Raw genomic sequence first — 27,908 nt, 5'->3', positions numbered from 1 at the left:
TATTATTATTAATAATAATAATAATAATAATAATAATAATAATAATCTAAGTGTCTTACTGAGACTATAGTTAAATAATAGTTTGTACTACTGTAATGAGTAACATCATTGCAGATATTACATATTTGACATCACTAGAACGACTAAGATCATATTAGTTTGTATCCTTTATTGTCTTCACCTTCATTTGACCTATCAACATGATCTCACTTCATCCATGTGAAAGGCAAGTTCCCGTTTGCAGATATGTTAGGCTTTATCAAGGACCTGTTGAGATAAGTAGAAAACGTATAACTGTTATGGAAGGTCATCCTCTGAGCATTTTTAGGTTACTTAACAGCCAGGACAACAATTCTGAGTGGAGAAGAGACAGCACGTTGAAGAGAAAAGCTGTGGGCTATTTTATTCACATGCCAATGGTACCACCTAGTGGCGTACACCTACAACGATATTAGGTATTCCAACATTTCCACACTGCGCCAGGAACGAGAACAAAATAAAAACAATTGTAACATAAAATCGAAAGACATAATGACATATCTTATCATAATCGATTAAGCTGCAATGAAAAACGAACCAATTACAAAATAAATGCACTGATAGCAATGAGTGACCTATTGGCTAGGAAACTTGAGTTGAAAATCACATTAACACATTGCTAGATTGACATATAGCAAGTCGGAAGTTTTGCCTTTTCCAATTAGCAGTCACACCTGTGCACACACACTACACTTGCCCCAGGCATAAGTCCAGGTGCGCTTCCTTACGCGCTAAATGGTCCTGTTGTCTGGACTGGTACATTTAGAATTTCAGAGACAAAAGATCTGCACTAAAAAGCACTGCCAAAGTGCCAATGGTAAAATGTCTATGTTGATATCTTAGATAATAGTAATGTGAGATGCTCTCTCCTGTGGCCCATGAGGTTCAGAGGTGAGCTGTCATATCTAACATTTTAGTTCTGGTGATGTGTTGGTTACAGTATATCCATTGAGATGTAAATCTCAAAGATGAAGTGCTCTTTTGAAGGCTTGGACTTACTGCACAGGTTAAAATTAAGGTTATGATTGAGATTTTTACCAGCTGATAGATATTTCACTAATGGTCATTGAGCAAATCAGTCTGCGCAATGTGCCGCAAACACTATGCTCGTACATTCCTTCGTCTTGGGAAATGATTCGTGTCGTGTGTGTTCTGTTGTTCGAGGTCGTGAAATGTGAGTTTTAGAAGAACAGAGGCAGAAGTTGGCAAAAAGGAGGTTAACACGTGTAGCTACTGCGTGCTGTTACTGGTGCGTTTAGCTGCCAATCCCGGTATCTGAAAGTAATTCAAAACAATTATAATTTCTTGCACTGTCAGCCAGCAGCTATCCGGATGGCTCCATCTGACAGTTCAACTTGCTAGCTTCAAACGGCTAGGCTAGCTAGGCAGCCTGGTAAGCTACCAGTACTGTGGGTTGGATGGTAAGTCGCATGTTATTTAGCTAGATAGCAAAATGACAGCCATTAACAAAATATAGCTATATTGGCCCTGGCACATAAACTAGCTGGTAAGCCATATAGCAAGCTATCTAGCTAGCTTCCTGGCTGTCAAACTTGGCTTGTAGCTAGCCTACCCTAGCTAATTGGTGATGATCCAAAAACAGACTAGCTAGTAGTATCTTGTTATGCAGTGTTTCGATAGATACATGGCTATTGACAGGGTATCCATCTACTTTGGCTGCTAGCTAGTACTGTAGCTAACAAGGTGGACCCTGGCTTGCATTCCCTTACATTGCCTACTGATTGTTTGCATGTTGATACTAAGAAAAACACGAAGGTAGATGTTTGTTTAGTCGATAAATCTTTAGATAGCATCATATGAAAGTACAACACTGTTCAGTAGGGTCATAACACTGTAAATAGACGATTCTAGTGTTTACCATACCAAAGATTTATCTCTGTGACCATATCTACCTCCTAGGCTACATTTCTGTATTGTAAACTGACCGTAGTTCATTGAAAGTTGAGTGAAACTTAAGTGAGCTGATCAGTTGTAGTGGCTGTCACATGATCTCCACGTTGACAATGCAATGGCATAGCTAACTTGTCTAGAGTGACGCATACCTCTACTGTTTACTTTCAGGGCAGAGCCAGTGAGATGTAATTATTCTAGAGGAACTAAAACTAGGGCGATGTGAATATGATTATCATCGGAGGACACCAATAGTGAGGAGGTTCTATGTACGTAGCTCTGTCTGAGATGTGTTCCCTTTCTGCTTGTTTTAAATTGGCTGATATTTGAGTTGGCTGATTACTGAATGCATGATACGAGCTGAATGGTGCTATACTTCTCTCTAAAGCAATAGCCTAACTCAAACCGTGTAGGTTTTGCTGTCTAGGATATAACAGAATTATGGAATGGCATAGGCCTAGGCCCACCACAGATTGGATACTGAGTTGAACATTTGATCTGTGAACCTGTATGATAGGCTTATTTAGTGTCACACAGTTGCAGAGCCTGGCCATAAAACGTTTACAGGAAGTCTAGGCTAGCAGACAATGCCCTATAGGTCTACGTGAAACATTTGGTTTGCAGCATGTCTCCATCTCTCTAGTCTTCTCTTGAAGTATACGTTTTTAGTTGTCCCAAGTAGGTACATCATCTTGTTAGAAAATGAAATTACAAAACTGTTTTAGAGTTTGTATGCTAGATGGTGCTCACGAGTCAAAATTTGGCTGAAAAGAGTTCAAACTGACTGAGCTGTAGCTAAAGTGCTATGTTTTTACTCCCATGCTGTTCAAATCTAGGATTTTGCATTTCATAATTGAATGAAAATATAGTGTAGGCGCTATGTCTTGAGTCAACTGTGTTTTAAAATCGAATTGACCCCAACCCTGCTCTATGGAAACTAAAATGTAGGCTAATGTTTGAAAAGGAAGTACTCTGTAACTCTTCATTGGTTTGTATGAGCTTTAGTTTGTACATCTTCACTAAGATCCTTTCTCCATTTGTGTTCTGTAGATGTCAGAGCTGTGATGGTGGTGTGTCCCCTGCCTTCATTGTGACTCCTCCTGTCCAGTCCAGTCCACCTCTGTCTCCCAGTGTGTGTACCTGTGCCACCACCACCACCATTTCACCATGACCCTGCACCCTCTCTTCCTCGTCCTCTCCCCTGTCCTGGGGCTCCTGGTGCACCCATCCCATGAGGCCAGCAACCAATCCAGCACCATTGTGTCCAACCAGACTATGACAAACTCAATACAATGCTCCAATGCATGTAAGTTTGGTATCCATGTGAGAGTGCACTAATTAGGGCCTGTATTCCCAAAGTGTCTCAGAGTAGGGGTACACTCTCCATCTTACTATATAATCGTATTCATTATAATCTAAAAGGTCAAATTGATCCTAGATCTCTGACTCTGAGGCGCTTTGTGAATATGGGACCAAGTGTCACCCCATGTCTGAGTGTGCTGTCAATGTCACACATTTAACACTGCTCCTGCATACTCTTGTTATCCAAGGACTCAGATAAGGCTGTATATACTTTACACACATTTGAAGTTCTATTGTCATAGGTGTACTTATCATGATTCAACGTGAAAAAAGATCTGGTAGTGACGTTTTGATGTATTGTTTTATATTTATGGAAAAGGTAGACAAAGCCTTTCAAGCCTTATCGTTTTTCCATGTCTTAAGGCTTTAAAGATTATTAGGGAAAGATGAGATGCGTACTACCTACATACCTCCACGGATACCACCTCCTGCAGAAAGCAGAGAAAAGGCTGATATGGGAGTAGTCTGTCGAATATCATATTTTTTTTACAAAGTAAAGCCATATGTTATTTTTTGTGTTATTTTTTTTTTCTTTCTACTTGAAGGACATATAATTTCAAAGAAGCCCCATGTGTTTCAGATTTAAGATGAAAGGGATGCTTAGACCTCGCTGCGTTGTTTATGAGCCCGCCGCTGCTTTTGGCGAGCCGTGCCCCTCTCTAGTCTCTTGTCATGACATGTTCTTTTCTAATTAATTCTCACAATACCTCTCCCCGCTGCCGCACACCACGCACCACCTGAGTGACTATGTCTCACAAATACATACAGGCAGCAAGCGCTGTACAGTACACATAACCCCTAGGCACTTTTTTCCACGTCTTGGGAGGAGTTGTAAAAAACGGCCCAGCCCTCTTCCTTTCCTTCCACCACAGGATCCTCCTCCCTACCAAACAGGCTAAAGGGTTTCCGAGAGGCCTAGGCTACGATGCACTGTGGGTTAGTGTGCAGTGGAGTTGAGAGTAGGCCATGAAAACAAGGTCGGTATTACCATCTGGAAGCATGTAATGTGTGGTATGACAGAGAGCTATAAATACATAATCATTCAGCATTCCCTAGCTTAGAGACCTGTATGTTTGGAACACGTCAAACCCGCCCTAGCATAGGGTGACCCCTAGTAACTTAAGAGGGAGGGAGTGGAGTGAAGGGGAGTAAGGAGGGGTGCCTTCCCTCCGCAACGTTGATTTTTAAACCCTCTAACTCCCAACCCTCTACACTCTCTTTTCCCGTACCATTGACAACAGCTGGTGAATCATTTAAAACACACACAGCCAGCTGGCCTTCCAATTAGTTTCCTATCACTGACCAGGAATGGCTCGATGAGCCAAACTATTTTCCTTCCTTTTTTTCCTTAACTTGATCATCATTTCACCTGGAGTTTTCTAGCCGCAAAGGAGTTTGAATGCATGCATGCCTAGCAGCATCTAAAATAAGGCAGTATACTCTTGACTGACTGAGTTCTCACAATTTAGCACTTTCCAGGGCCTTCAGTGCTCTCGTCACATTACAGAGCAAAGCCAAACCGAAATGCGCTGCACAATGCTGGTCCGGTTATGCATCCTCCTGAGTTTCTGGAAAGGACTATGTAAAAAGAAAATATTCAAGCCAGCACAGGTTCGGCTCAGCACTGTAGTGTGTAAAGCCTCTATAACTCCCTGATGGGGCCTTCTCCCCTCTCCCATCCGCTCCTTTCCTCGGTGTAGAGCTCCTGTTGCTGCTGCCCCACCTGTTTTTCTCATCAGCGGCCTGGGTCTGGCTGGGTTGCGGTGGGAAGAGAGCCACCGGGCACGCATGGCCGGATGTTGAGGCTGGGGAGGTGTACTGTGCTCTAGCTAGCAACCCTGCTCAGTCACACACAAGTGTTTGGAGAGGATCAAAGGAGGCGTAAACTGGCCTGGTCTGCGTTTCACATCTGTGGTTCTCTTCACCTCTGCTCCCCAGGTCTGATGTGTAGCAGAAAAGCCAGACCTCGGGCAGGAAATATTCAGACAGATAGATAGGTACTTTATTGATCCCCGAGGGGAAATTAAGGCGTCACAGCAGCTCACAAAAAACAACAAAATAAAGTGACAATAGAATAATAAAATAGACATCTGAAATAGACAACAATATATACAGTAAGAACAGTCCAGTGTGATTTAACATCCCCCCCAGCCTGACTCTGATCACCCCGATCGAGCCAGCTGGAGGAGGAGTTGTATTATTGCGGCAGGCAGAAAAGATCTCCTATAGCGCTCCTTACTGCAACGTGGTTGTAGTAATCTGTTGCTAAAGGAGCTTCTCTGCTCTACCACAGTGTCATATAGGGGATGGGAGGGATTGTCCATGATTGGCCAGGAGTTTGGTCCTCATCCTCCAATTGGCCACCTCCTCCAGTGTCCAGGATGACACCGAGGACAGAACCAGCTTTCCTAACAAGCTTGTTCAGCCTCTTGGTGCCACCTTCCTTGATGTTGCCCCCCCAGCATACCACCGCGTACAGCACTGCGCTGGCCACCACTGACTGGTAGAACATGAGTCCTGGTTCAGGTGCACCACCAGGTACTTACTGGACCACCTCCACGTCCTCTCCCTAGATGGAAACAGGGGACAGGGAGACCCTAGTCCTCCTAAAGTCCACCACCATCTCCTTTGTCTTGCTGATGTTGACTAGCAGGTGGTTCTGCTCACACCACTCAACAAAACTGTCCACCAGTCCTCTGGACTCGGTCTCCTGGCCTCCACTGACACATCCCGCAATAGCACAGTCATCCGAGAACTTCTGCAGATGGCAAGTATCTGTGTTTTGTCAGTGTGTGCAGTCCGAGGTATAGAGGTTGAAGAGGAAGGGAGCCAGAACTGTCCCCTGGGGGACGCCAGTGGTGCTCACCACCCAGTCCGACATCCCTGCAGCCGTACAATCTTACAAAACTTACGTACAAAAAGCCTGTTGGTCAGGTAGTTCGTAATCCAGGAAACAATGGGGGAGTCCACCTGCATCCTCAGCAGCTTATCTGCAAGTAGTAAGGGCTGTATGGTGTTAAATGCACTGGAGAAGTCAAAGAACATGACCCTCACAGTGCTGCCAGCCTTATCTAAATGGGAGTGAGTTCTGTGTAGCATGTAGATGATGGCATCATCCACACCAATGTCTGCCTGGCAGGCAAACTGCAGGGGGTCCAAGGATGTCTTTACCTGGGGCTTCATGTATGCTTGCACCAGTCTTTCCATAGTCTTCATGATGTGGGATGTCAAGGCTATTGGTCTGTAGTCATTCATAACACTGGGGTTCCTTTTCTTTGGTACCGGTACCAGGCAAGATGTTTTCCACATTGATGGGACCTTTTCCAGACTGAGGCTCAGGTTAAAGAGGTACTGGAGTACTCCACACAGCTGGCAAAGTACTTGCAAACAATGGTCGGCCCCCCAACCCCTGCCCGATCACTCCACCTCGGCTGGCCGCCTGGCACCGCCGCCACTACGTGGATGCAGCAGCCGCACTACTCGGTCACGGCTATTCACTGTCCTGGCGCCCCGCTGGTGGTACGAGCTTCCCACTGCTGTCATGACTGCAGAGTCATTACCTATCTTCTGCCTTAGATTGAAGACCCATCTCTTCAGGCTACATCCTAACTGTCCCTCCTACAGACCTCTTCATCCCCACTACCCCTCTGTGCAAGTTTCTCTTCTGAAAAAAGAATAAATCTTCCATTATTCTAGCATTGTGACTGCCAATAGCCCCTGGTCCTGGCATAGATTACTTTTTCTTATGATGACTGATGGATAGATGATTCACTCATTTAGACAAATGTATTTGTTGTAAGTCACTTTGGATGAAGGCGTCTGCTAAATGCCATAAATGTAATGTAAATGGTCCACACAGACTATGAGCACCCTCGGGCTCACACCGTTAGGGCCCGCAGCCTTTGTGGTGCGGAGTTTCCCAAGCGCTCTTTTTACCTCAGCCGTAATGATGAAGACACTGGAGCGGGGGGTGGTGGGGGGTTGTTGGCTGTGTCAGTGGTGTCGGGGAGCCGAATGATGGGGGCACTGAAGAGTTGTGAGGAAATGGTGGGGCTGGAGGAGGAGCGGAATGGAGGGGAGGTGTGAATGGAGTCAGAGGGGCTGGAGAGGGAAGGGAAAGGGTACTGGATGGGACAAAGGGGTAGGTGAGAGGTGTGAATGGGTCCAGACAGGGCGAGGGGGATGTTAGGGGGCAGTGCTGGAGGAGCTGGGAGGAGGAGGACGGAGGGGAGAGTTGCTGTCCCGTCCCCGTCCCCCAAGCTTGGGAAACTTGTCCAGATCTCCAGCCACTTGCAGGTCATTAGCCTGCTTGTAGCCGGTGATCTTCCTCACACTGCTCTCCACCTCTCGTGTTGTTGTCCTGAAGGCTGTCCTCCATCTTCCACCTGTAGATGTCCCTGCTCACCTTCAGCTTCTCCTTGAGCTTCCTCTCCACCCGCTTCAGTTCTTCCTCGTCCCCAGACCTGAAGGCTCTCTTCTTGTCGTTGAAGAGGGCCTTTAGGTCACTCGTAATCCAAGGCTTGTTGGGAAAGCATCGCACCTTCCTAGTAGGTACGGTGTTCTCCACAGAGAAGTTAATGTAGTCTGATATGCAATGTGAAAGACCATCAATGTCCTCCCCATGTGATTCACAGAGAACTTTCCAGTCTGTTGTCTCAACAGTCCTGCAGAGCCTCATCAGCCTCCTGTGTCCATCTCCTCACAGTCCTATTGGTCACAGTCCTGCTGGACTAGAGGCTCATACATGGGCTTGAGGTGGACTAGGTTGCGGTCCGATCTGCCGGGGGGGGGGAAGGGAGGGGTGCTGTAGAGATGTAGGCTTCCTTCACATTAGCCTATAACAGGTCCAGTGTTTTGTTCTCCCTAGTGCACTTCACAAACTGGGAGATCATTGCCAGTGTTTTTGTCAGGGTGACATGGTTGAAGTCCCTGGAGTCTGTTGTCTCGTGATAACAGCGTGCATAGTTTCACACACTGCCTCCGTGTCGGCAGAGGGGGCAGATATATGCGACTCATGGCAAATACTATGGGCAAAGTTCCACAGCCTGGTGTCCTGGCTACAGATGCTTAAGATGAATATGGCCAAGATTGCACCATCTGTTGACAAATACAGCAACTCCTCTGCCTCACTTTTTGCCACACTGACAGTGAATCCTGTCCGCCCGCACTGTCTGAAAGCCCTCTATGGTGGTGTTTGCGTCGGGAATAACCTCTTGTAGCCATGTCTCCGTAAAACACACAAGACTGCATTCACGGTATTCCCTCTGGCCTCTCGCCAGTGCCGTAAGCTCCTCCATCTTATTGCCCAGAGATCTCACGTTGCCCATGATGATGGAATGAAGATACGGTTTGTATCTCCTTTTCTTCATCCATCGCTTCACCCCCGCTCTGCTTCCCTGATGCCATCTCTTATTTCTTCCGGTACAGTGGGCCATACGCCGACAACCACTGCCGGCTGAGCCAGTGCGATCAGCTGTTCTCGAAAGTAAACAATAGTGTTCTTGCAGCACGCAGATCCACCAGGAATAAAAACAGTCCCCATGAGTAGTAAAACGGTGAAAAAGTAAATAAAAAGTTTAGTGTCCATGGTTATTTTTGGTTAAATTTTGATAGAAACGACTATAAATAACTAAAAAAGACAGAGCTGCTGAAACAGGTAGCCATCTTTACTGGTGCCTTCAAAGGAGTGTGTAATTTTGGGGAATTAATCCCCAGGATTAAGTATCTGAAAGGTTCTGATCATGGTAGCTTTTTGTAAGGATAGCAGCATAGATGTATAGGTATAGATCAAGCCTGAACAGTGTCAGTAGTTGTAGTTCAGCAATACAATGCATGTTGCCTTTATATCAAATGCTGTGAAGGTCTTTTCTATTGTACACAATATTGTTCTGTATAGTGATGTAAAGCAGAAGCAGAGATGTAAAATATACTGGATTTCTTTTGCAATCTTTCTTACAATAGGTCATGCTTAGAACATTTTCTAATGTATTTATTGCAATTAATTATGTTGCTTGTAATACTGTCTAACATTAAGAATGCAATCCAAATGTCCTTGTTTTTTGTGTATTCTACAGGCTTAAACAACACTGGATGCAGTCCGTCTGTTTTCTTGCAAGAGAATTCCACATGCTTATTCTTGTGTCCTAATGGCACCAAATGCAATAATATCACTGACGGTGACTTGATGAATGAACATGGTATGTATACATGCAGTGCTTACTGTATTAGAAGAAAGCGCAGGTTGAGACTGTTTGAAAATTAAAATACATTTCTCACAGATTTCTTTTGTGTGTCTCTCTTTCAGATCTAGGCACTGATGTCCCTCTCAATAAAATAACTGGTTCTAGTACATCAGAACTCCAGCCCACAACTACTTCCTCTAGTGGCCATGAACTGACCCCCCACTATAATGCCAGTCAAATACCAGACTCTTCTGCTCCCAGTGAGACCAACTCTACCTCCCCACACAGTGAGCGCAAAGATGGGCAGGCTTCTTCTCCTGGAGATGCTCTCATACATCAGGACTCCTCATCTATCTTAAATGGAGATGCCCAGGCCGCAGCACTGGCGCCAACACTGCAGAATAACACAATAATCTCTCCCACTGAGGCTAGTAATGATGCATCCACAGGGACTACATTACCCAACAGCATATCACCTCCATTAACCACTCAAAGCTCAGTGAAAACTTCCAAGACTCCCACAGCCACCACCATTTCACCAATAATCATACCAGTGACTGCAACATCAGCAAACACAATGTTAGCAACAACAACAATAACAACCACTTTGTCAACATTAGCATCTACAACCACCACCACTACAACTACCACCACCACTACAACAGCAGCACCACCATCAACTACCACTACAGCAATACCATCAACCACAACAGCAATACCATCTACAACAACTGTTCAGACAACCTCAACAACATTATCCACCGCCAAAGGAACAACTACAGTTTTGGAGAAGAAGCCATCAACAGCCATACCAGACAGCCTCAGCTCCCAAGCTACCTCTAGAGACACTATGGTCCCTTTGGCCCCTACCACTGCAGCTAGCACAGAGATACAGAATGCAGCCGGGACCAACATAGCCATTATAGATGAGGCTGGGTGGCCTCTGACCAAACAGTTGGTGGACACTAGCTCTCTATTGGCTATCCTTCTGTTTGGCCTTCTCTTCTTCCTGGTTACAGTTGTTCTATTCCTCACACAGGCCTATGAGAGCTACAGGAGGAAGGACTACACCCAGGTGGACTATCTGATCAATGGAATGTATTCTGATTCAGGGGTTTGACAGTTTAGTTGTTAACTTTAATTTCAACACGATTTAAACATTTCCTGTTTAGTTTTTTTGGGGGTGGGGCGGTTTCCCAATTTGCTTTTCCTCTTCTTTTGGAACAGGGTTTGTCACTCTTGACTTAATGATTTTGGATTGTCAATGTTGTCGCACCAGCCTCTGCTGTTGTATTGTACTCTTCAGCCAGCCAAAAGCATACAGAGATTTATTTCCCAACTATGTATGAGTTCCAGCTGTGATTTTATTCAGGCCTTAAGCTCTTATAATGGGCCAAGATATGCACCTTTTGGTCACCAGGGCCATGGGCCAAATTATCACCACATGGACCTGTTAATTTTTTGTTTGTCCTATATTTCTATGGCCCTGTCCAGAAACAGCCCCTAGCCCCTACACACTGGACAGAAGTATAGATCTAAAAAAGATTGGATAGGTGAAGGCAAAGATGGTGGTAGCTTTACCTTGCCCTCTGGTGGGCAAGGTGGAAGTTTCGCCTTTTCGCTTCTACCTATTCCATCCATTCAGATCAACACAAGTGTCTAGGGTGAAGGGGGTGGGGATTTTTCTTTGACACACCCTGAGTCTTACATTTCTATGCAGAATATGCTTCCATCTCCAACCTATAGGCCATAGACTGTTAAGTATAGTCTGTATTTTTCTGCAATGATTGTGAATTGGAGTACTGTGGTAACGGAGGAGAAATGGGTATATTCCTTTATTTTGTTTACGTGTCCAATATTTCATTTACTGACAGTTTTCATTGCATCCATTCATTGCTATATGTACAGTATGCGTGTAGCAATGGTTTGATGACTGAAAGAACAATTACATTTTTCATGCCTTTTGCTTTGTTCATGACCAGCTTGCTTCCTTTGTTTACCATATGTCTCCTTGGATTAAAGTTTGGATGCCAAAATGATGACTGAAGCACATTAACGTCTAGCCAAGGGAATCGTCTAGCCATTATGAACTCCATTCCACAACACGAAGGAAGGAAAGGTTATATGAAGACCAAAAAAGACTTCCCAACGCGTAGAAACTTCTGTCAAGGAATGACTGAAACGGGTCTGAAAGCCTGTGATGTGCCAATTGAAATCTGTACTAATGCACTATTAAATGTTTATTGCATTTAAAGTGAAAAATAAAGAATACGAATAATGAGAAGTACATATTTCTTTATTCAAATGAGTTGACAACCATTTGTTTCTTAACATAGCATCAAGGGTTACTAGCGCTATGCAATGTACCTATTATTTAGAGTTTTTTGTTTTTCATAGGCCCTTTCTCAATTGTTAGAAACAGGATTTCTCACATCCTCTACTCGCTTCCTACTCAAAATGCATTGGACGAGAAGATCTAGGTTCCTCGCCTTAGATATTCTCCAATGTTTTTTTTAAGAAGTGAGTGGAGGATAGAGGAGAGGATGCAAGAAATCTGTTGATTGAGAAAGGGCCAAATGTGTGTCATATGATATAGGGTAGGGCCATGTGTGTGGCATGATAGAAACATTCATAAATTCACTCATTGATCATTCACTAATTCAAAACTTGAGCAGAATAGAGTGATGCATCAGTTAGTCTCATTAAGTCGGATGAGACTCTGGGTTCTGAAGTGATGCATCAGTAGACTCAAAATTCCTTCAAGACTGTTAAAGCTCTGCCAGACAATGTGCCATAAATATGTGTTTGTTTCCCAGAGACTCAACATGGTTTGTAAGAAGTGTGTATCAAATCAGTCTTGTTGTAATCAAGGTGGTACTACACACATAAACAACCCACATCTGTAGAGCAGTAATTGCTTCCTGAGAATGTGATGCACATGCGCATACACATGCGATGTCTGCTCTGCTTTGTTTTTGTTTGTTGGTAAAGTTTAGAAAGGTCTGGGATTTAATTGGCACAGAAGAAAGTAATGAGTCTGGGGGGTGGGAAGGTGGTCCGACACCTTTACAATGCACACACACACCAGGGAAGCTTTTAAGCTGAAGGAAAACAAAAGCTAAGAAGAAAAACATGGCTTCCATTAGTGTAGCATTAAGGGAGAACAACCTCTGGCATACGTCTCAAGTCAGTTTTTAGTTGTGTTTCTCTTCGGTCCTTGCTTATTTAGCCTTCTCTCTCTTCATTCCAATGCTTTCAAAAAGGCCTTGTTCAGACAACCATTACCTTGGCTTGGGCTTTAATTCCCCTTCTCCCCACAATGTTCTCCAGGGAGCGTCTCTTGGTCCACGCAAGCTCTAGTTTCTCAATCATTCTACTTTCTGGCAATAAAAGTCAACCCCTTTTTGCCTCCTGCCAAGTAACGGTCCTTTTAGAAGAAATGAACTATTATAAATGTTTTTTTGTCATTGAATTCACCACACCTCTGCTTTAACCCATTACATTGCTGCTTGTGATATTCATATTTTTCACTTCATTTAATGAATATCAACAACACTCACAGAATAAAAAGTTTTACCTAGAACCGAAAAGCACTCTTCGGCTGGCCCTGTGTGAGAAAACATTTGAAGAACCCTTTTGAGTGCCATGTAAAACCCAACAGGTTTCCAAAAGGGTTCTTCCACAGGGACAGCTAATTTTGAGCCTTTTTTTCAAAGAGTGAAGTAGCAGCGATGAAGTAGTGTTGCAGAGCCTCTGTTTATAGGCCCTTATAGTTGTGTCTGAGTATTGGGTAGGCCTATAATTCAACACACCTCTGCATAACTGAAAATACCCTGTTCTTTTACTTCATAGTTGCAGAATGCCTGTGTTTTTACTGGCTCAGAGTGTTGGGCCCAGTATTGAGCTCCTCAGTCTGTCAGATCTGAGGGAGCAGGAAATCACAGCCTGAAGGACATACGACTGCAATATCTACATTATGAATATCTGGTGAGACACAGGTAGCGGGAGGTTTAGCGATAAGCTTGCCGACATGATGCCTGTGTAAGCCTTTTGTTTGGAGAGGGCCTGTCCACATGGAATTCATTACAGTGTGAGGAGTATTTGTTACACTGAGGCGTGGGTATATTACTAAAGCCCAATATGTATAAGCAACAAAGACCAATGGAAAGTTCTGATTTTTTTTTATTTGTGGATTGGGCCGGCTGGATCAAAGGGAGTGCCGAAGGCGATGTAGTGCAGGTGACTGTAAAGGCAGGTTTCATTACAGGCATATTTCTCTGGGCTGGGAATTGTTGCCTGCTTTGCTCACACGCACCAAGAGGGACATATGCTTCTACTTTCCCCCTTCTTTCGAGTTCAGGCCAGTTGGAGAACCTTTCAGCTTTCTGCCGACCTGAGCTCGTTCTGCCAGGACTTGGGCTTAATTCCTCAATGTTTACAGTGCCTGAAGTCTTGTGAAAGTATGAAGGGCAAATTATTTCTCATTATACTGGCTTTCTGTTATTGTATATTGTTCCATAAAGACCATGAGTGGAGGTAACCCAATAGTGACCAAATGTGCCATTTTGTTCTCAGTTATACCATCAAGCAGTGTATTTTTTACAACCTGTAACAAATGGCATTTGTGAGCCTCAGACACATCCAATGGGTCTTTTTGCAACATAAATTGCACATTATAAGCTGTAACTAAATCAAATATCATCACTCTCATTGGGTGCAAATTATTATATCTCTTAATTTGAAGGACAGGAATATTATGAATACACATTTACTAATAAATACTGAGAGAAAGGTTATTCATATGAAATGTCCCCTACAGTATGTAGACTGATTTGTCCATTTGATGAAAGATAGTGCAAGAGTAGAGACAAGTAAAACTGAGGCATGAGAGAACTTCAGATTAGCATCCTCTCTCTGCAAATGTTCAATGACACAGGATGGGATCTATTTCTATCCTCTCACACTCATTAGTTAAATTCTCATTCATCTTAAATTCCAAAGCTTTTAGCCTGATCTGAATTTAGATACACACTCAGTTTCACTTTTCACACTGGTTCACACTTGTTAGCCTGGACTTTTAGAGGTCAAATTGATTCTCACTGTGTAAATTGTGCAACTGATATTCCATAATTTCAATTGAAACTAAGGCCCATTTCAAACTAAGGCCAATTGTTACATGTTGTAACCAGAGTATAACATGTTGCACAGTAACTGTTTGATTTATACTGCACAGTGTTAATGTTGTTACAGTGTGTAACAATATCGTGCATTCAGTATTAGGTAAAAGAAAAAGAAACAAGTAACAGAGCAGTGTAACAATGTGATAGGCTACTCTGGTTACAACATCGTGACATGTCATTATGAAGTTGGAAACAATCATTTTAAATCAAACCAAACTATAAGCACTCAATAGACGGCAGAAAATCCTGTACGCCGTATGTCTAGTGACGTCACCCAGTTTCCGCTGTCATTCCGCTCCGTGCCTCTCCGCTAGCACGGCAGACTGGAGTAGATAGTGCTTCAACAAAAGTATCGACCAAGACACCCTCCCGGATTTTAACTTTCTTTAGCACTAAATAACCCGAAGAATGGAGTCCGAATTATGGAATTAAAGCCAAGAGCCCTTGCAATGGATATTTTACTTGCTGAATTACTGCTTTACAGTAGCTTGCTTTCTATAGTTCACGGTAAGTAATGCTGTAGTCGTTTTTTGTTCAGTCTCCGTCCGTTCGAAGGTGGTAAAGTTATTACATGGTTATAACATGGGTTCTTGAAAACACGGGGAAGGAATGTGGCTACATGAATAGTGTATGTTATGAAAGTCTGTTTAGTTATTTATTTGTGTCCTATAGTTTAAGAGACTCTATCCCTGTGTTTTACACACATATTGACTTAAGTTTAGAGCTTTTTGTGAAAGTTACTCTGTGGCAGCAAGACAATCGCAGGAGTTCACTCAAGCCCGATACTGTTTCGCGCATTTGTGTGTGTGCGTTATATTTATTGATAGGCCTAGGCTACTGTAACTTTTCCATATATTTATGAGAGGCTTGTTAGGCTATACGTTGCTTCAGTCTTGCGAGGAAACGCAAAAGTTCATTTTAGAGCCTATACTCCGAGGCCTCAATGCACTGCGATTGATCGCTGGTGTCGGGTGTCATAGGAGCCCCTTGCTATAAAGAATGTATGTTTCTTTTCTTGGAGAGCAAACAAGTTATTTCTCTAATGTCCCTTTGTTTTTTGTTAACAAAACATAAATGCCCAGGGATAGACGTGTAATCTCTCAAAGTGCTCCAAATCTATTTCATTACCCATATTAGGCTACAACTGAGGCCACCAAGTAAAACTAAGTAAAATATTAAAATAAACACGTTATTATTTTATTTTATTTAGTATGTTTTATAAACATATTTATAACAAACCACCAATTCGTTATATATTTGGATTAGGGTTAGGGTTAGTTTATCAAACAATTGTAAAGCTGTTTAATAAACAATTGCATGCATATCCAGTTCCATGGAAAAACCTTTAGGCTATCATATTTGCTGGGTAATATAGTTCCTTCAAATATGGTAGATTTCTTGGTTGCAGATAGACCTAAAGAGTCTACTTTGGACTGGAGGAGAGATGTTTATATGGAAGCTTTTTCACCTTTGTTCAAATTATGCCAAGAAATGCGTCAATCTATATTTCAAAATCATGGAGTCTTGCTTATTTCCCTTTTTTTACTTGTAGGATTGCTCCACAGTCAGAATAACAGTTCAGTTCAGTAACCCTTTACTGTCTCTGAAGGGCCATTTAGTGCAGCATAAAAGACAATTAAAGTAGTCTACACAAAACATGAGTCCATATTAACACAACATACATAAAGACGAAGTATGATAAGAAGTGCAAATATGCAAGTTGTGCAAAATACAAGGTCAAAAGTAAGTGACAGACAGGGCAGGTTAAAACACTTTAGCAGTAGGCATATCATTAGACAATTTGACAAAGACTGTGAAGATGTGGTCTAAATCCCTAAAAATGTTGTCTAAATCCTACCTTAAAGAAAATGTGATAAATGTGATAAGTCAAAATCAAACCCAAAATACACATTTTTGAGTGGAATATAATATGATATAATGACGAAAAGTCATTTTGTAATTTATTACTTTATTATGCAGTCATTTTTCAGATCTTTCACCAACTTGTATGGACTGTTCATGTTCATTGAGTTCTAACACCCATGTGTTACTCCTGTGGTATAGTAGGCATGAGAGAAAATCTCAGAGCGTGTCTTTGAAGGAATTTAGGGAGGGGATGAGAGGATGTAATACACACTTCACACTCAGAGGCTAAAACACAGAACCAGTGTCACTAAACACCAGTCAAACACCCAGTGGTGTGTGTGTGTGTGTGTGTGTGTGTGTGTGTGTGTGTGTGTGTGTGTGTGTGTGTCTGTCTGTCTGTCTGTCTGTCTGTCTGTGTGAGTAAATCTAATATGGTTATTCATAAATTTATTCATTTCTAATTTCCTAGTCCTAGTTTTAGATTTGAGAAAGTTGCAGAATGTCAAGTTGAGAAATTTGAAGAAACTGGATGTTATTGAATTCTATTGGTGAAGAATGTACAGAATAGATGTCATCTTTCTTCCTGTTTGTTTCATTCTTGAAACATGAGCAGGTTAATTGTTTCATCTTATTGCAGCCAAGGATGGAGAGAGTTTAACGGAAGCCTGTAGCAGATCCCCCCCCCCCCCCTCACACACACACACACCCTCCCTATACACCCCGTCTCCTAGTCCCAACACCTCTCCCCCTCAACCACACACACACACACACACACACACACACACACACACACACACACACACACACACACACAGCCCGCCCCCACACACATACACACACAGACACCACACACACTGCACAACGCTCTCTGATAAGGCTTAAAGCAGGGGAGCTGTTGGTGTTCCTCCCAACCAGAACAAAACAAGACTAGAAAGAAGAGAGAGGGAGGGAACAGGCTCTCAAGCTGGGGTTGGGGCTGGGTGGCGGCACAGGGAGTACGACAGCAATGGAAGGCTTTCCACTGCATTTCTTTTCAGGACACTTCTGAAGCTTGCAGTGCAGAGAAGACAACCCCTTCCCTTTGCCCCCTATCAATTCTACTCCCAGTGGAGGGATTGTTAATCCTGTTGACAAGCTCAGACTCCTCAGCTGGTCCTCCTTTGTGCTCCCTCTCTCCCTCTCGCTATACTCTCTCTACTCTCTCCCTCTATCCTTCTCCTTCCTTCTCTTTCTCTGTCTGTCTGTCTGTCTCTCTCTCGCACTCCCACCGTCATTCCCTGCCTCCCTCCCTTTCTACATTTCCCTCTCTCTTTCCCTCTCTCTCTCCCTCTCGCTCTCTCTTTCTCTCTCCCTACCTTTCTCTCACTTGCCTTCTTCTCCCTCCTTCCCTCCCTCTCCCTCTCTCTCCCTCTCTCCACCCAACAACACCAAGTCCAGCATATCCAATACCTCATCCTGCTTACCCCTCTTTCAAAAGGCTGGTAAAGCTGGTAGGAGACAGACAATGTTGAGAAAGTCATTTGAGTTGACAGAGAAAGGTGTCAGGACAGACAGTCTTTTACTAGAGGTTGACAGTCATAGGTTTTGGGGACTTGAGTAGTAGTGAGACTTGGTGGTGTGTGGGTTTTCTCTAGAACTGTGTGTGTGTGTGTGTGTCTGTGTGTGTGTGTGTGTGCGTGTGTGTGTGTGTGTGTGTGTCTGCCCTTGAGCAGAGTTTGACGTTCTGTATCGAGGCGCTTCCCTTTTTCATTTATATCTTTTTGTGCAAAATTCATGGTGTGTTCACTACCAGGAGTATTCCGGCTTTCTAACCCGTACCCTCTCTTACTTTCTCTACCCATGGTGGGTCTGTCTTCTGTATTTTGAGAAGCTCTTAAAGTTCCTACCGCATTGCCAGCTTTATGCAGATGGAAAGTTCTCTTTGGCACAGAAAATGACTGAGAAAGAAGATGAAATGCCTTTTAGAGAAGTATGAAAACATGGCACTTGACTGGTTGATGAGTGAATTTGGGAGATGATCATAAGCAGGAACTAGCAAAGAGTATTCAGGCAGTTATGTGATATTTTGTATAGAGTTGCCTCATAGATCAAAGTTTGGGAGATTTGCATTGAATATAAGCCCCTTACTTCTTCCACAATACCAAATGAAAATGTTCCCCACGAACTGATGGTGTCCATGTACCAGAGATAATCCCACAGTTGGGGCAACTTGAACATGATGGTAGATTAAGGAACCACATTCCTGGGAGCGGACGGTCGTGCCCAGAGGCCAGTCATGGATGTTTAGGAAAGAGCTGGCATTGTTTGTTTGGTAGAGAGACAGACGGCTCCCCGGCATAACTCCTGGGTTTCTGCAGTTGGTGCAGAGAGAGAGAGAGAGAGAGAGACAGAGAGAGACAGAGAGAGAGAGAGGCTTCAATCTGCTCTGCGTTCAAGAGGATCAGTCTGACCGAGGCGCTGCACAAGAATCACCTAATGTGTGTGTGTGTGTGTGTGTGTGTGTGTGTGTGTGTGTGTGTGTGTGTGTGTGTGTGTGTGTGTGTGTGTGTGTGTGTGTGTGTGTGTGTGTGTGTGTGTGTGTTCTGTCTGTCTGATCTCATAAAAAGTGCAGCTGTTGAGGGGAGATTGAGCGTTGTAATCCCTACTGTTATGTATCCCACTGGGGGATGAGGTGTCAAGAATCCTCAATGACAGCTTTCAGTGCTCTCTCTCTCTCTCTCTCTCTCTCTCTCTCTCTCTCTCTCTCTCTCTCCCCCCCCGTCTCACTCTGGCCCTCCCCATACTGCTATCTTTTCAGGAATGCCTTGGGATTACCAGCTTCGTATATTTATTTTCATCACTTCAATGTCCAATAGCATACACCATCCCAATAGTTCTCATACGATCTCATAATTTAAGGAAGAGCTAGCCTATGTCATTGACTTGTATGCAAAGAGTTGACTTTCTTCTAAAGGCAGTGTTTCTATAGCCTGATTGTGACATCCCTATACTTCTTTCTCTGTACCTGTAGGCAGTGATACTATGTCCATTGTATTCTAATGTTCCTCTGTAGGTCAAACCTCTCTTCTTTCAGCCTTGACCTATGAACCGTGATTGAAGGGAGAAAAGGAGAAAAAAGAGATGGTCGATGTGGTAGTTGTACGATTTTGAATCTACAAGCTACTTTTATCTAAGTTAAGTTTGTCCATGGGAGTTTCTATGTCAGAGCTGTGTCATTCCATTGCCTAATTAATACATACAGGACTTGACAATGTAACAATGCATGATATAACAGCAAAGCAGCAATACAACCCTTAGTGTAGTGAGATTCCGAGAAATCATATGCTCTAGGCCTAATCTACACAGTAATGTGGTATATGTTTTGTCTTTTGTGGAATCTAGATTACATTCTATGCCGCATACTCAGCCATGTTGGACATAGGTAAGGGTGGGAGTGGGGTAAGAACGTCAGATGTCTCTGATGTATTTGTGGCTCATCTCCGCTGATTTGCCTCGCAGCCCTTTTCTGGAGTTCTCAAGTGCAGAGTCGTGTTCTGAGGACGTGTAGACAGGCTGTAAATTGTGGTTAGTCTGGGTTTTTACCCTGTTCAAGAGGAGGAAGTACTTACTCCCTGAGTAGCAGCAAGGAGACTCTGGGATGGCTCCACCATCTTTGGTCTGATGTCCATGCCAGCTTCTTCACTCTTAACATACATGGCCTGTGATTATAAGGTTACAGGTTCACAACATGTCAGGCAAGTTGTTTATACCCCTAGAGATATGTAACATGTTTGTATGTGAAACATAGGATACATCAACATTGTGGCATCTTCTATGCTTAAACATTAAACTGAATGGCCCAAATATCCACAGGTTCCGTTTTTGGTGTAGCAATAGAAAGATTGACAGCGTAGCTCTGTTCTTTTTTATATAGTGACTCAGTCTTACTCCTTCTATTGAACTGATACAGTAGCGAGGCATTCAAGAGTGGTTAGAGAGAGTCAATGAAGCGCTGTGCTGTCACTGCTGTGGTGGCTTCTGTCGATGATGGTGTCTTGGCGCTTAGTAGATTGGCATGTTGGTAAACCACAGCATGGCACCCTATCCCACAGCCCCCCCCCCCCCCCTCTCTCTCTCTCTCTCGCTCTCTCTCTCTCTCTCTCTCTCCGCAGGCATTGTGTCAGCACAGTCTGCTTGTAATGACAAGCAGTCTGTGTGTGTGTGTGTGTGTGTGTGTGTGTGTGTGTGTGTGTGTTTGCATCTAATGCCTCTACCCTACTGAACTGTCACTTTAGACACTTACTGACTCAATGAGGGGCACATGTATACTGTCCAGCCAGCTGCAATTGGGCCTCTCGTTCAAATGTGGAATGTCTATCTTGCTTCTGAAGAGACTACCATGAACTCTCATGGCATTCACTGCTTGTCTATGTTTCTTCTTACCCTTGGTAGATCACAATAATGAGTATAGGGTGTTATTGATGGCCATCATAGCAGTGTGCTGTTGCTGTTTTGGTCTAAGTTTCTGGACTAGTTCTCTGGACTAGGTCTCTCTTATCGATAAATAACGGTTAAATGAGAATAAATGAAAATGTGTTCTGCGTTAATAGATATCTTCTCTCCTCTCCTCAGGATCTCCGTTGCTTCTGTTTGCCAACCGTCGGGATGTGAGGCTGGTGGATGCGGAGGTCGGGAGGACAGAGTCTGCCGTGGTGGTCAGTGATCTGGAGGACGCCGCTGCTGTGGACTTCCTATACTCTGAAGGACTCATCTTCTGGACCGACGTCAGTGAAGAGGCCATCAAACAGACCTACTACAACCAGTCCACCAACTGTGAGTTTGGCACTATTCCGATCCCACTACTGCTACTGCCATTTAGAGACTGTTCTTTATGTTAAAGATTATGATGTCATGTTAAATGACATAACACCTCTTTTAGTATGGCTCAAGTAGAATAAAACATTAATATATTCTGTAATATGACTTTTCTAATATCACGTCAAGTTAAAAGGTCTAAAATGTAGGAAATCATACAAGCATGTCGGTATTGGAGGAGGGATATTGATCATTATTAATATTCACACTGAAATCTTGTTTTTCAGCTTTGAAAGAGGCCTTGGGGACCGGGCAGACTGTGGTTGTGTCGGGCCTGGACTCTCCTGATGGCCTGGCCTGTGATTGGCTGGGCCGTAAACTCTACTGGACTGACTCAGAGACTAATCGCATTGAAGTGGCCAACCTGGACGGTACTTCTCGCAAGGTTTTGTTCTGGCAGGACCTAGACCAACCCAGAGCCATCGCCCTCAACCCTGCCCATCGGTGAGTCCAAGCCTCTAGCCTGCCTCTCCCCCAACGACGATCATTTGTATGGTAATCTTGGATGTGGGAGTCATCTTTTCAATTAATTGAATTCATGAGGATGTCATTCCCAGCACCACAGGCATGAGAGACAGTGTGATGGGATGTGGGCGTGCGTGTGTGTGTGTGTGTGTGTGTGTGTGTGTGTGTGTGTGTGTGTGTGTGTATGTGTGTGTCTCCTAGGCTAGCTATGACATAGAGGGTGGGTGGGGATGCTGACATGATGTATTCATGAGGAAGTCTCTTCCATTCGTATGTATTTCTGGTTCATTGATTCATACATGTATCCGTTGGAGAGAGACGGTGGAAAGCGATGGTATTCAGCTGTGTCTGTTTCCTGTGTGTGTGTGTGTGTGTGTGTGTGTGTGTGTGTGTGTGTGTGTGTGTGTGTGTGTGTGTGTGTGTGTGTGTGGTATGTCGGTGTGGGTGTGGGAGAGGAACCTGGAAAGGTTACACTATGGGCAGTTCCTGTCAAGCAGTGGAGAGGCCTATAGGAATACATTTGAGTTGATGGATTTAGTGTAACTAGCCAGTGTGCTATTTTTGAATATCCATGCTACTCTGTTAAAAAGTGGACTTCAAACCCAGGAACCTGGCCTCTTGTCACTAATTAACATGAGGGTATAAAGATCACATGTAGTCACAGGTTTGTTTAACCCTGGAATTGATGGAGGACCTCCTTGTTTCTTCATCAGTCTTTTTTATTGAGGATTGTAAAACACTTCACCTCTACACCCTGCAGCAGGTTTCGGTTCATACGGTTCTGTCAGTCACATTCAAGGAAAGATTGATATCACAATTAAGTACTGACATTTGTGAGCAAAAGACATCTTTTTTTGTTTAGGAGTTTAGGCCATTATCTCCAGATAGGCTACACAATTTTATTTCACAGAGATGTAATCAATTATGTGGTCTACTATCAATCTTGTGCAAAATACCTCTCTAAAATGTCTAATAGATATCTAATAGATGCAGTTTGACATGGGTAGTTGGCTCCCGTCTGTCCTTGCTCTGCCCTCATTCATCTGTTAGTTAAGAGTTTAATTCCTAGACAGCCCTGCTATTGTTCTTCCTGCTCTTTGTTCAACCACCAACTGAATCCTAATGGAGCCACAGAGGAGAGAAGCTCTTAATTGTGAAAAATGTGCCACTGCTGTTGGACTCATTGGCAAACTAATATGTTTGGTCTCTTGGGAGGAGGGGTGGGGGTTTGAGGGTGGATGGCGGGGGGGGGGGGTTGCTTGTCATGCTTGGTCTCCTTGCTGGCATTGGGTTTGATAAGCGTTTCCGTTGGTGACATGCTCCCTGTCGTACGTACCCTCATGCTAAATGAGTAATCGGGCTTTCTCCAAACTCCCTGTTTCCTGCTATTTAATTGTTTTTTCTACCCCACTGGACAAAGGAATGCTAAACGGTTCCATGGCGTAAATTCTGTCAGTTAGTTGTGGTGTTGCATTTTAATAAGCCACTAGGTTGCTCCTTGACATGGGTGATCCCATTCCATTGCAGCTCATATCGTCCGATTTTATTTCCTTCTAAGACTGGAAATGGAAAAAAATATATATCTTTGCTTATATTGGCTCTTGTCAGCACATGCAAAGACTGAGAGTTGAGCTTACAGTATATCCATTTTTGGATGTGTGTTTTTGGAGAGCAACTCTAACCCATAAGGTGCTCTCTCTCTCTCCCCCCCTCTCTCTCTCTCTCTCTCTCTCTCTCTCTCTCTCTGTCTCTCTCTCTCTCTCTCTCTCCATCAAAGCAGCTAGCTTTGAAGAACTTCCCATTTCCACTCATGCACATTACATTAGTAACAGTAATGTGTTGAAATATGGGCTTTGTGTCTGACCTTGCACCACAATGTGAATACCACTGATATCAGTGACCCAAGCCTGACCTTTCAGAGTGTCGCACCTCACTGGAATGGATTAGAGTTCTCCTGTCCTCTCATCATTACACATGGTCCATATCTTGTGCTTGTACGTTTGATTCAGAGACACTGGAACAGCACATTGACAAGACATTGCACATATATTTAACTTTTCCCCCTTTTTATAATTCCCTCAAAAAACATCCCAAATATGCCCAAATGTCATTGCCTTTTGTAAACAGAAAAGGAAAAGGAAAGAAAGGGGAAAGTTACCTATGAAAGAAAGAAAGAAAGAAAGACAAGCCTACCTAAGTGAGCATATCCCATATCTGAAGTGTAACTTAGTCTACCATACCACACCCTGCACTCTCTCGAGCTGTCGTCTTTCCCTAGCTGTCGTCTGATAAAAGGAAAAACAGTCGACCACAGACACCAGGATGAGTGGGAAACCAGGAGTAGGCTAGGCAGGTCACACATTGTTCAGACACACTGTGCATGTTTGTTCCAGACCAAAGTTCAAAGTTCAAAAATGTTATTGTCGTTAGTAGATATGGACATTTCTCTCAACTCAGTGTTTTCTGTTCTAATACTATTTGTTGCCATTTCCATGTATGAGTAACCAGACCTCTACCTATCTTCTTTATTTGCTAGTGGGCTTCCCCCGCCTTACTACCACCATGGATATCAGTGAATAGGAATGTTTCATGCCTGATTTAGCCTCTATTCAATGTACTGTACCAAGAACTGCTTGGAGAACGTCCAAGTGTGTTAGGATTTCTATCAGAAAACGTCACAGGAAGTGTGTAGGGGATGTAAACATTTGGTAGGAAATGGATGTGTGTGTGTGTGTGTGTGTGTGTGTGTGTGTGTGTGTGTGTGTGTGTGTGTGTGTGTGTGTGTGTGTGTGTGTGTGTGTGTGTGGTTTCTGGTCAGGCAATCACCACCATGGTTATTGACACATACCATCCCCTCCTCAGCTACATGTATTGGACAGACTGGGGGGAGGAGCCTCGCATTGAGAGGGCGGGCATGGACGGTAGTAACAGGAAGATCATTGTGGAGGTGGACATCTATTGGCCGAACGGGCTGACCATCGACCTGGAGGAACAGAAGCTGTACTGGGCCGATGCCAAACTGAGCTTCATCCACAGAGCTAACCTAGACGGCTCCTCACGGTCAGTCTTTGCTTATTGTCCTCTGTCCTCCCCTCTCTCGTTTTCTCTCTCTCTGTTCTATTTTCTCTCTTCCCTCTCTCTTCTGACCCTCTCTCCCTTATTCAGACATGTATGCCTTTTGCCCTACAACATAGATCTAACAAATGTGAGACAAACCACGTATTAATGCAATACAGACCATCGACACTCACTTTTCATCTTTCATTGTTAGTCCTACACCCTCTGGTCACAGGCAGCAGCCTCTTATTAAAATGTAGGCCTAGCGCTCAGCCTCAGTTCAACTTCATTTTCAGAGAATGGTATGGATAAAACCTCCAGTCCAAACACTTGGGACTCCAGAGGCCCCAATCCAAACATTGGCTCTGCACGTAGGCCCAGTTCTCCTGACCCCTCCCTGCGCTGCACTTCGCTCCTCTCCTCTCCCGTGCGGTTCTCTAAACTTGAGCTGACCTCTGCACCATATACTGCTGTAACCGTAGCTGACTGGCCTGGCATTATGGACCTGATTTGGGCCCCGGGGGCGAAGGGTTGCCTTTCCTTTGTGTAACTGGGATTTAATGGTGATTTTAATAAAGAGAAGTATGTTTACATACTCAGGGGTCGCTAGGGAAGTGAGAGTGTTTCAGGGTGGAGAGGGGGGGGGGCGTAGCAGAGTTTGTCTTGAGGCCATTTCTTTTGTAGTGCCCCCAGATGCACAACTGACAATGTTAGTAGACATCAACTGCCTCAGGGCCAAATCTTCTTCGTCTAACTCTAAGTTGTGACTCACAACTTTGAAGTGGGATGCGTGATGATACTTAATGCATGCATGTAAGTTATACAAAATTAAATGTAGTACCATGGTTGAAGAGAGATATTAATCCAGTGAAATGTTAGCAGACACTATTAATAAAATGATGAATTGATGTCATTTAACATATGATAAGGATGTGTCTGATGTTACCAGTATATTTTAGACATGGCAATATGCCTTGTCAATATCTTATTTTTTCATGGCAAACTGACAGATTAGTTATTTAGTTATGATGTCAATTAATAGTGGGCCGGCCTCCCATGAAAATGTCCCTTACTGAAATTCATCTGAATTTAGAAAAAAATACTCTATGTAATACTATGTTGAAATGTGTGTGAATTATGAAACCAGAAAGGTTAGCCTTTCATGTGCACAATCTTGACACGTCTGATTAATGGAACAGTTTATAGTGTGTTTTCAATGGCTTGAAACACGTACGATATGCAACGCTACGCGTCCAACTTCCAAGGACGTCAAACGCAAAATAGCTGTGAAATCTGGATGCAATTAATTTTTCCCTCCCTTCCTCCCCCCAACCTACCAACCCCTCTGTTCTTCACACACTATTAAAGTTTTGGGGGAGAACATGTTATCACGCCCCCTCCCACGCGTCCTCCCCCTTCCTCCCCTCTTTTGAAAGCATATCCCTTACGAACCCTTGACTCCTCATGAACCCTCCGCAACTTTGTGATTGATGAAGTCTGTCCCCTCCTTCCAGAATTCTGCTGTATCAGGGTTCTTCACACTTGTGTACAGCAGCCGCGGCCTGCCCTGCTTTGATCCAGTGTGTATTTATGTCCTGGTCGGGGCCTGGCCTGGTCTGTGTGTCGTCTGGTGGCTGCTGGAGGGAACGCTAGTCTGGCTGTACTACTGATGAACCCAAATGAAGGCTTTATGTTTATATGAAATAATATTTCATAATAAAGGCCTCTTTTTGGTATGACACCATCGTGCTCTTAGAGTAGCTGAATGGAGCTCTCTGTCCTGTACTGCTGGTCCTGGATGGGCTGCTGTTCCTGGCGGTCCGCATAGACTGATAGACTCGGCTCCGACTTACGTCTCCTACTGAATGAGGACAGCTGTTAGCGCTAGTTAGCACCAGGCTAGCACAGGGGCAACTGTTCCCCTGTTAAATTACCCTACCAGATGCTCCATTAAAGTTCGATGACAACCTGATTTGTTTAATTTTCCCCTGGAAGGGGAGTTGGGCAGGCTGCTGAACGTTTTGGTTCCATTACATAGCTGCTGTGGACCCCCTCCAGGGTCTGAAGTCCCTGACCAACCAGGGGTCTAGGTTGTTGTTGTTGGTAACCAGCTACAGGTGTCACTTGTTTTATTGGGGATTTTTGCTATTGCTCAGTCTGTTTTGGATTTTTTTTGCAAACTATTGCTTTGATAGTGGCCCAGACAATGTATAGAATGACTAGAAACTACAAAGATTTTTATTTAAATCAATCTGCTCAAACAAATTCTTATGTCAAGCTAGAATACCATATCAATATCTAAAAGTAAGCTTTTACTTTTCCTCATTGCTTTCCAACTTTCCTCTCACAGTAGTGGTACTGTCGAAGCATTCATTGACTGATGGTTATAAAACACGAATACTATAATGCAATCATGTGTTTAACCTACAGAGAGACTGTTGTGGACGGCACCCTCACCCACCCGTTTGCCCTCACCCTGTCTGATGAGACCTTGTACTGGACTGACTGGCAGACGCGCTCCATCCACGCGTGCAACAAACACACAGGAGACAAGAGGAGAGAGATCCTCAGTGGCATCTACTCTCCTATGGACATCCAGGTGCTGGGGCCTGAGAGACAGCCTGACAGTGAGTAGCCTCTGAGTAGTCTCATGATGAAACTTACAACACATGAATGTCCTACATGTGAGTATCTCTTTAGTCTCAAAATAGTGGTTGTGTTTCAGAAACACTAATTCTGCACACAATTATTATAGATCTTAACAATACCGGGAGAAGTGTTAAACATCTCAGGAATCACATCAATATGACATAACAATCTTTTAATTTGCGTAGGGTTGTGCAAAATGTGTATATCCAGAACGCATCCTGTATCTGTCTGGAATAAGTTGATGTTTTTGACACATGGCTTGATGTCCTCTCAGTGTTCATAATTACTGTTTTTAAGCACAACATAATGGTGTCTTTGTTTTGTTGGACTATCTTTAGACTCT

At 43.7% G+C, this 27,908-nt stretch overlaps 2 protein-coding genes across 4 annotated transcripts in view; both read left to right on the top strand.

The window, feature by feature from the left end:
- Window positions 1-1,192: 1,192 nt before the first annotated feature.
- cUnh11orf24 (chromosome Un C11orf24 homolog) lies at window positions 1,193-11,718 on the top strand. 3 transcript variants are annotated; one of them, XM_083667272.1, is made up of 4 exons: window positions 1,193-1,288; window positions 3,001-3,256; window positions 9,387-9,509; window positions 9,617-11,718. In XM_083667272.1, exons 2-4 carry the CDS (start codon window positions 3,118-3,120, stop codon window positions 10,612-10,614), a joined length of 1,260 nt encoding a protein of 419 aa, XP_083523398.1. In that variant the 5' UTR covers window positions 1,193-1,288; window positions 3,001-3,117; the 3' UTR covers window positions 10,615-11,718. The 3 variants fall into 3 exon arrangements, with proteins under 3 accessions (XP_083523398.1, XP_083523399.1, XP_083523397.1); XM_083667273.1 differs by having other exon boundaries at window positions 1,196-1,213; XM_083667271.1 differs by having other exon boundaries at window positions 1,231-1,460.
- Window positions 11,719-15,017: 3,299 nt separating this feature from the next.
- lrp5 (low density lipoprotein receptor-related protein 5) overlaps window positions 15,018-27,908 on the top strand; it is a 47,445-nt gene continuing 34,554 nt past the window's right edge. Inside the window, exons 1-5 of the mRNA XM_083666254.1 lie at window positions 15,018-15,181; window positions 21,152-21,352; window positions 21,622-21,838; window positions 24,722-24,919; window positions 27,347-27,543. Of these exons, the coding sequence (XP_083522380.1) occupies window positions 15,097-15,181; window positions 21,152-21,352; window positions 21,622-21,838; window positions 24,722-24,919; window positions 27,347-27,543 (898 nt within the window). The 5' untranslated portion in view covers window positions 15,018-15,096. The remainder of the gene's footprint in view (window positions 15,182-21,151; window positions 21,353-21,621; window positions 21,839-24,721; window positions 24,920-27,346; window positions 27,544-27,908) is intronic.

Source organism: Argentina silus, assembly GCF_951799395.1.
Source record: "Argentina silus genome assembly, chromosome: 3".
NCBI lineage: Eukaryota > Metazoa > Chordata > Actinopteri > Argentiniformes > Argentinidae > Argentina > Argentina silus.
Note: the sequence above shows the minus strand (reverse complement) of the source record. Positions and strands in the feature narration are given on the sequence as shown.

Coding starts and splice junctions, on each gene's coding strand:
- cUnh11orf24 (XM_083667272.1), top strand. CDS start 3,118: ATGACCCTGCACCCTCTCTTCCTCGTCCTCTCCCCTGTCCTGGGGCTC. Junction 3,257..9,386: donor AATACAATGCTCCAATGCAT/GTAAGTTTGGTA, acceptor TGTATTCTACAG/GCTTAAACAACACTGGATGC. Junction 9,510..9,616: donor TGACTTGATGAATGAACATG/GTATGTATACAT, acceptor TCTCTCTTTCAG/ATCTAGGCACTGATGTCCCT.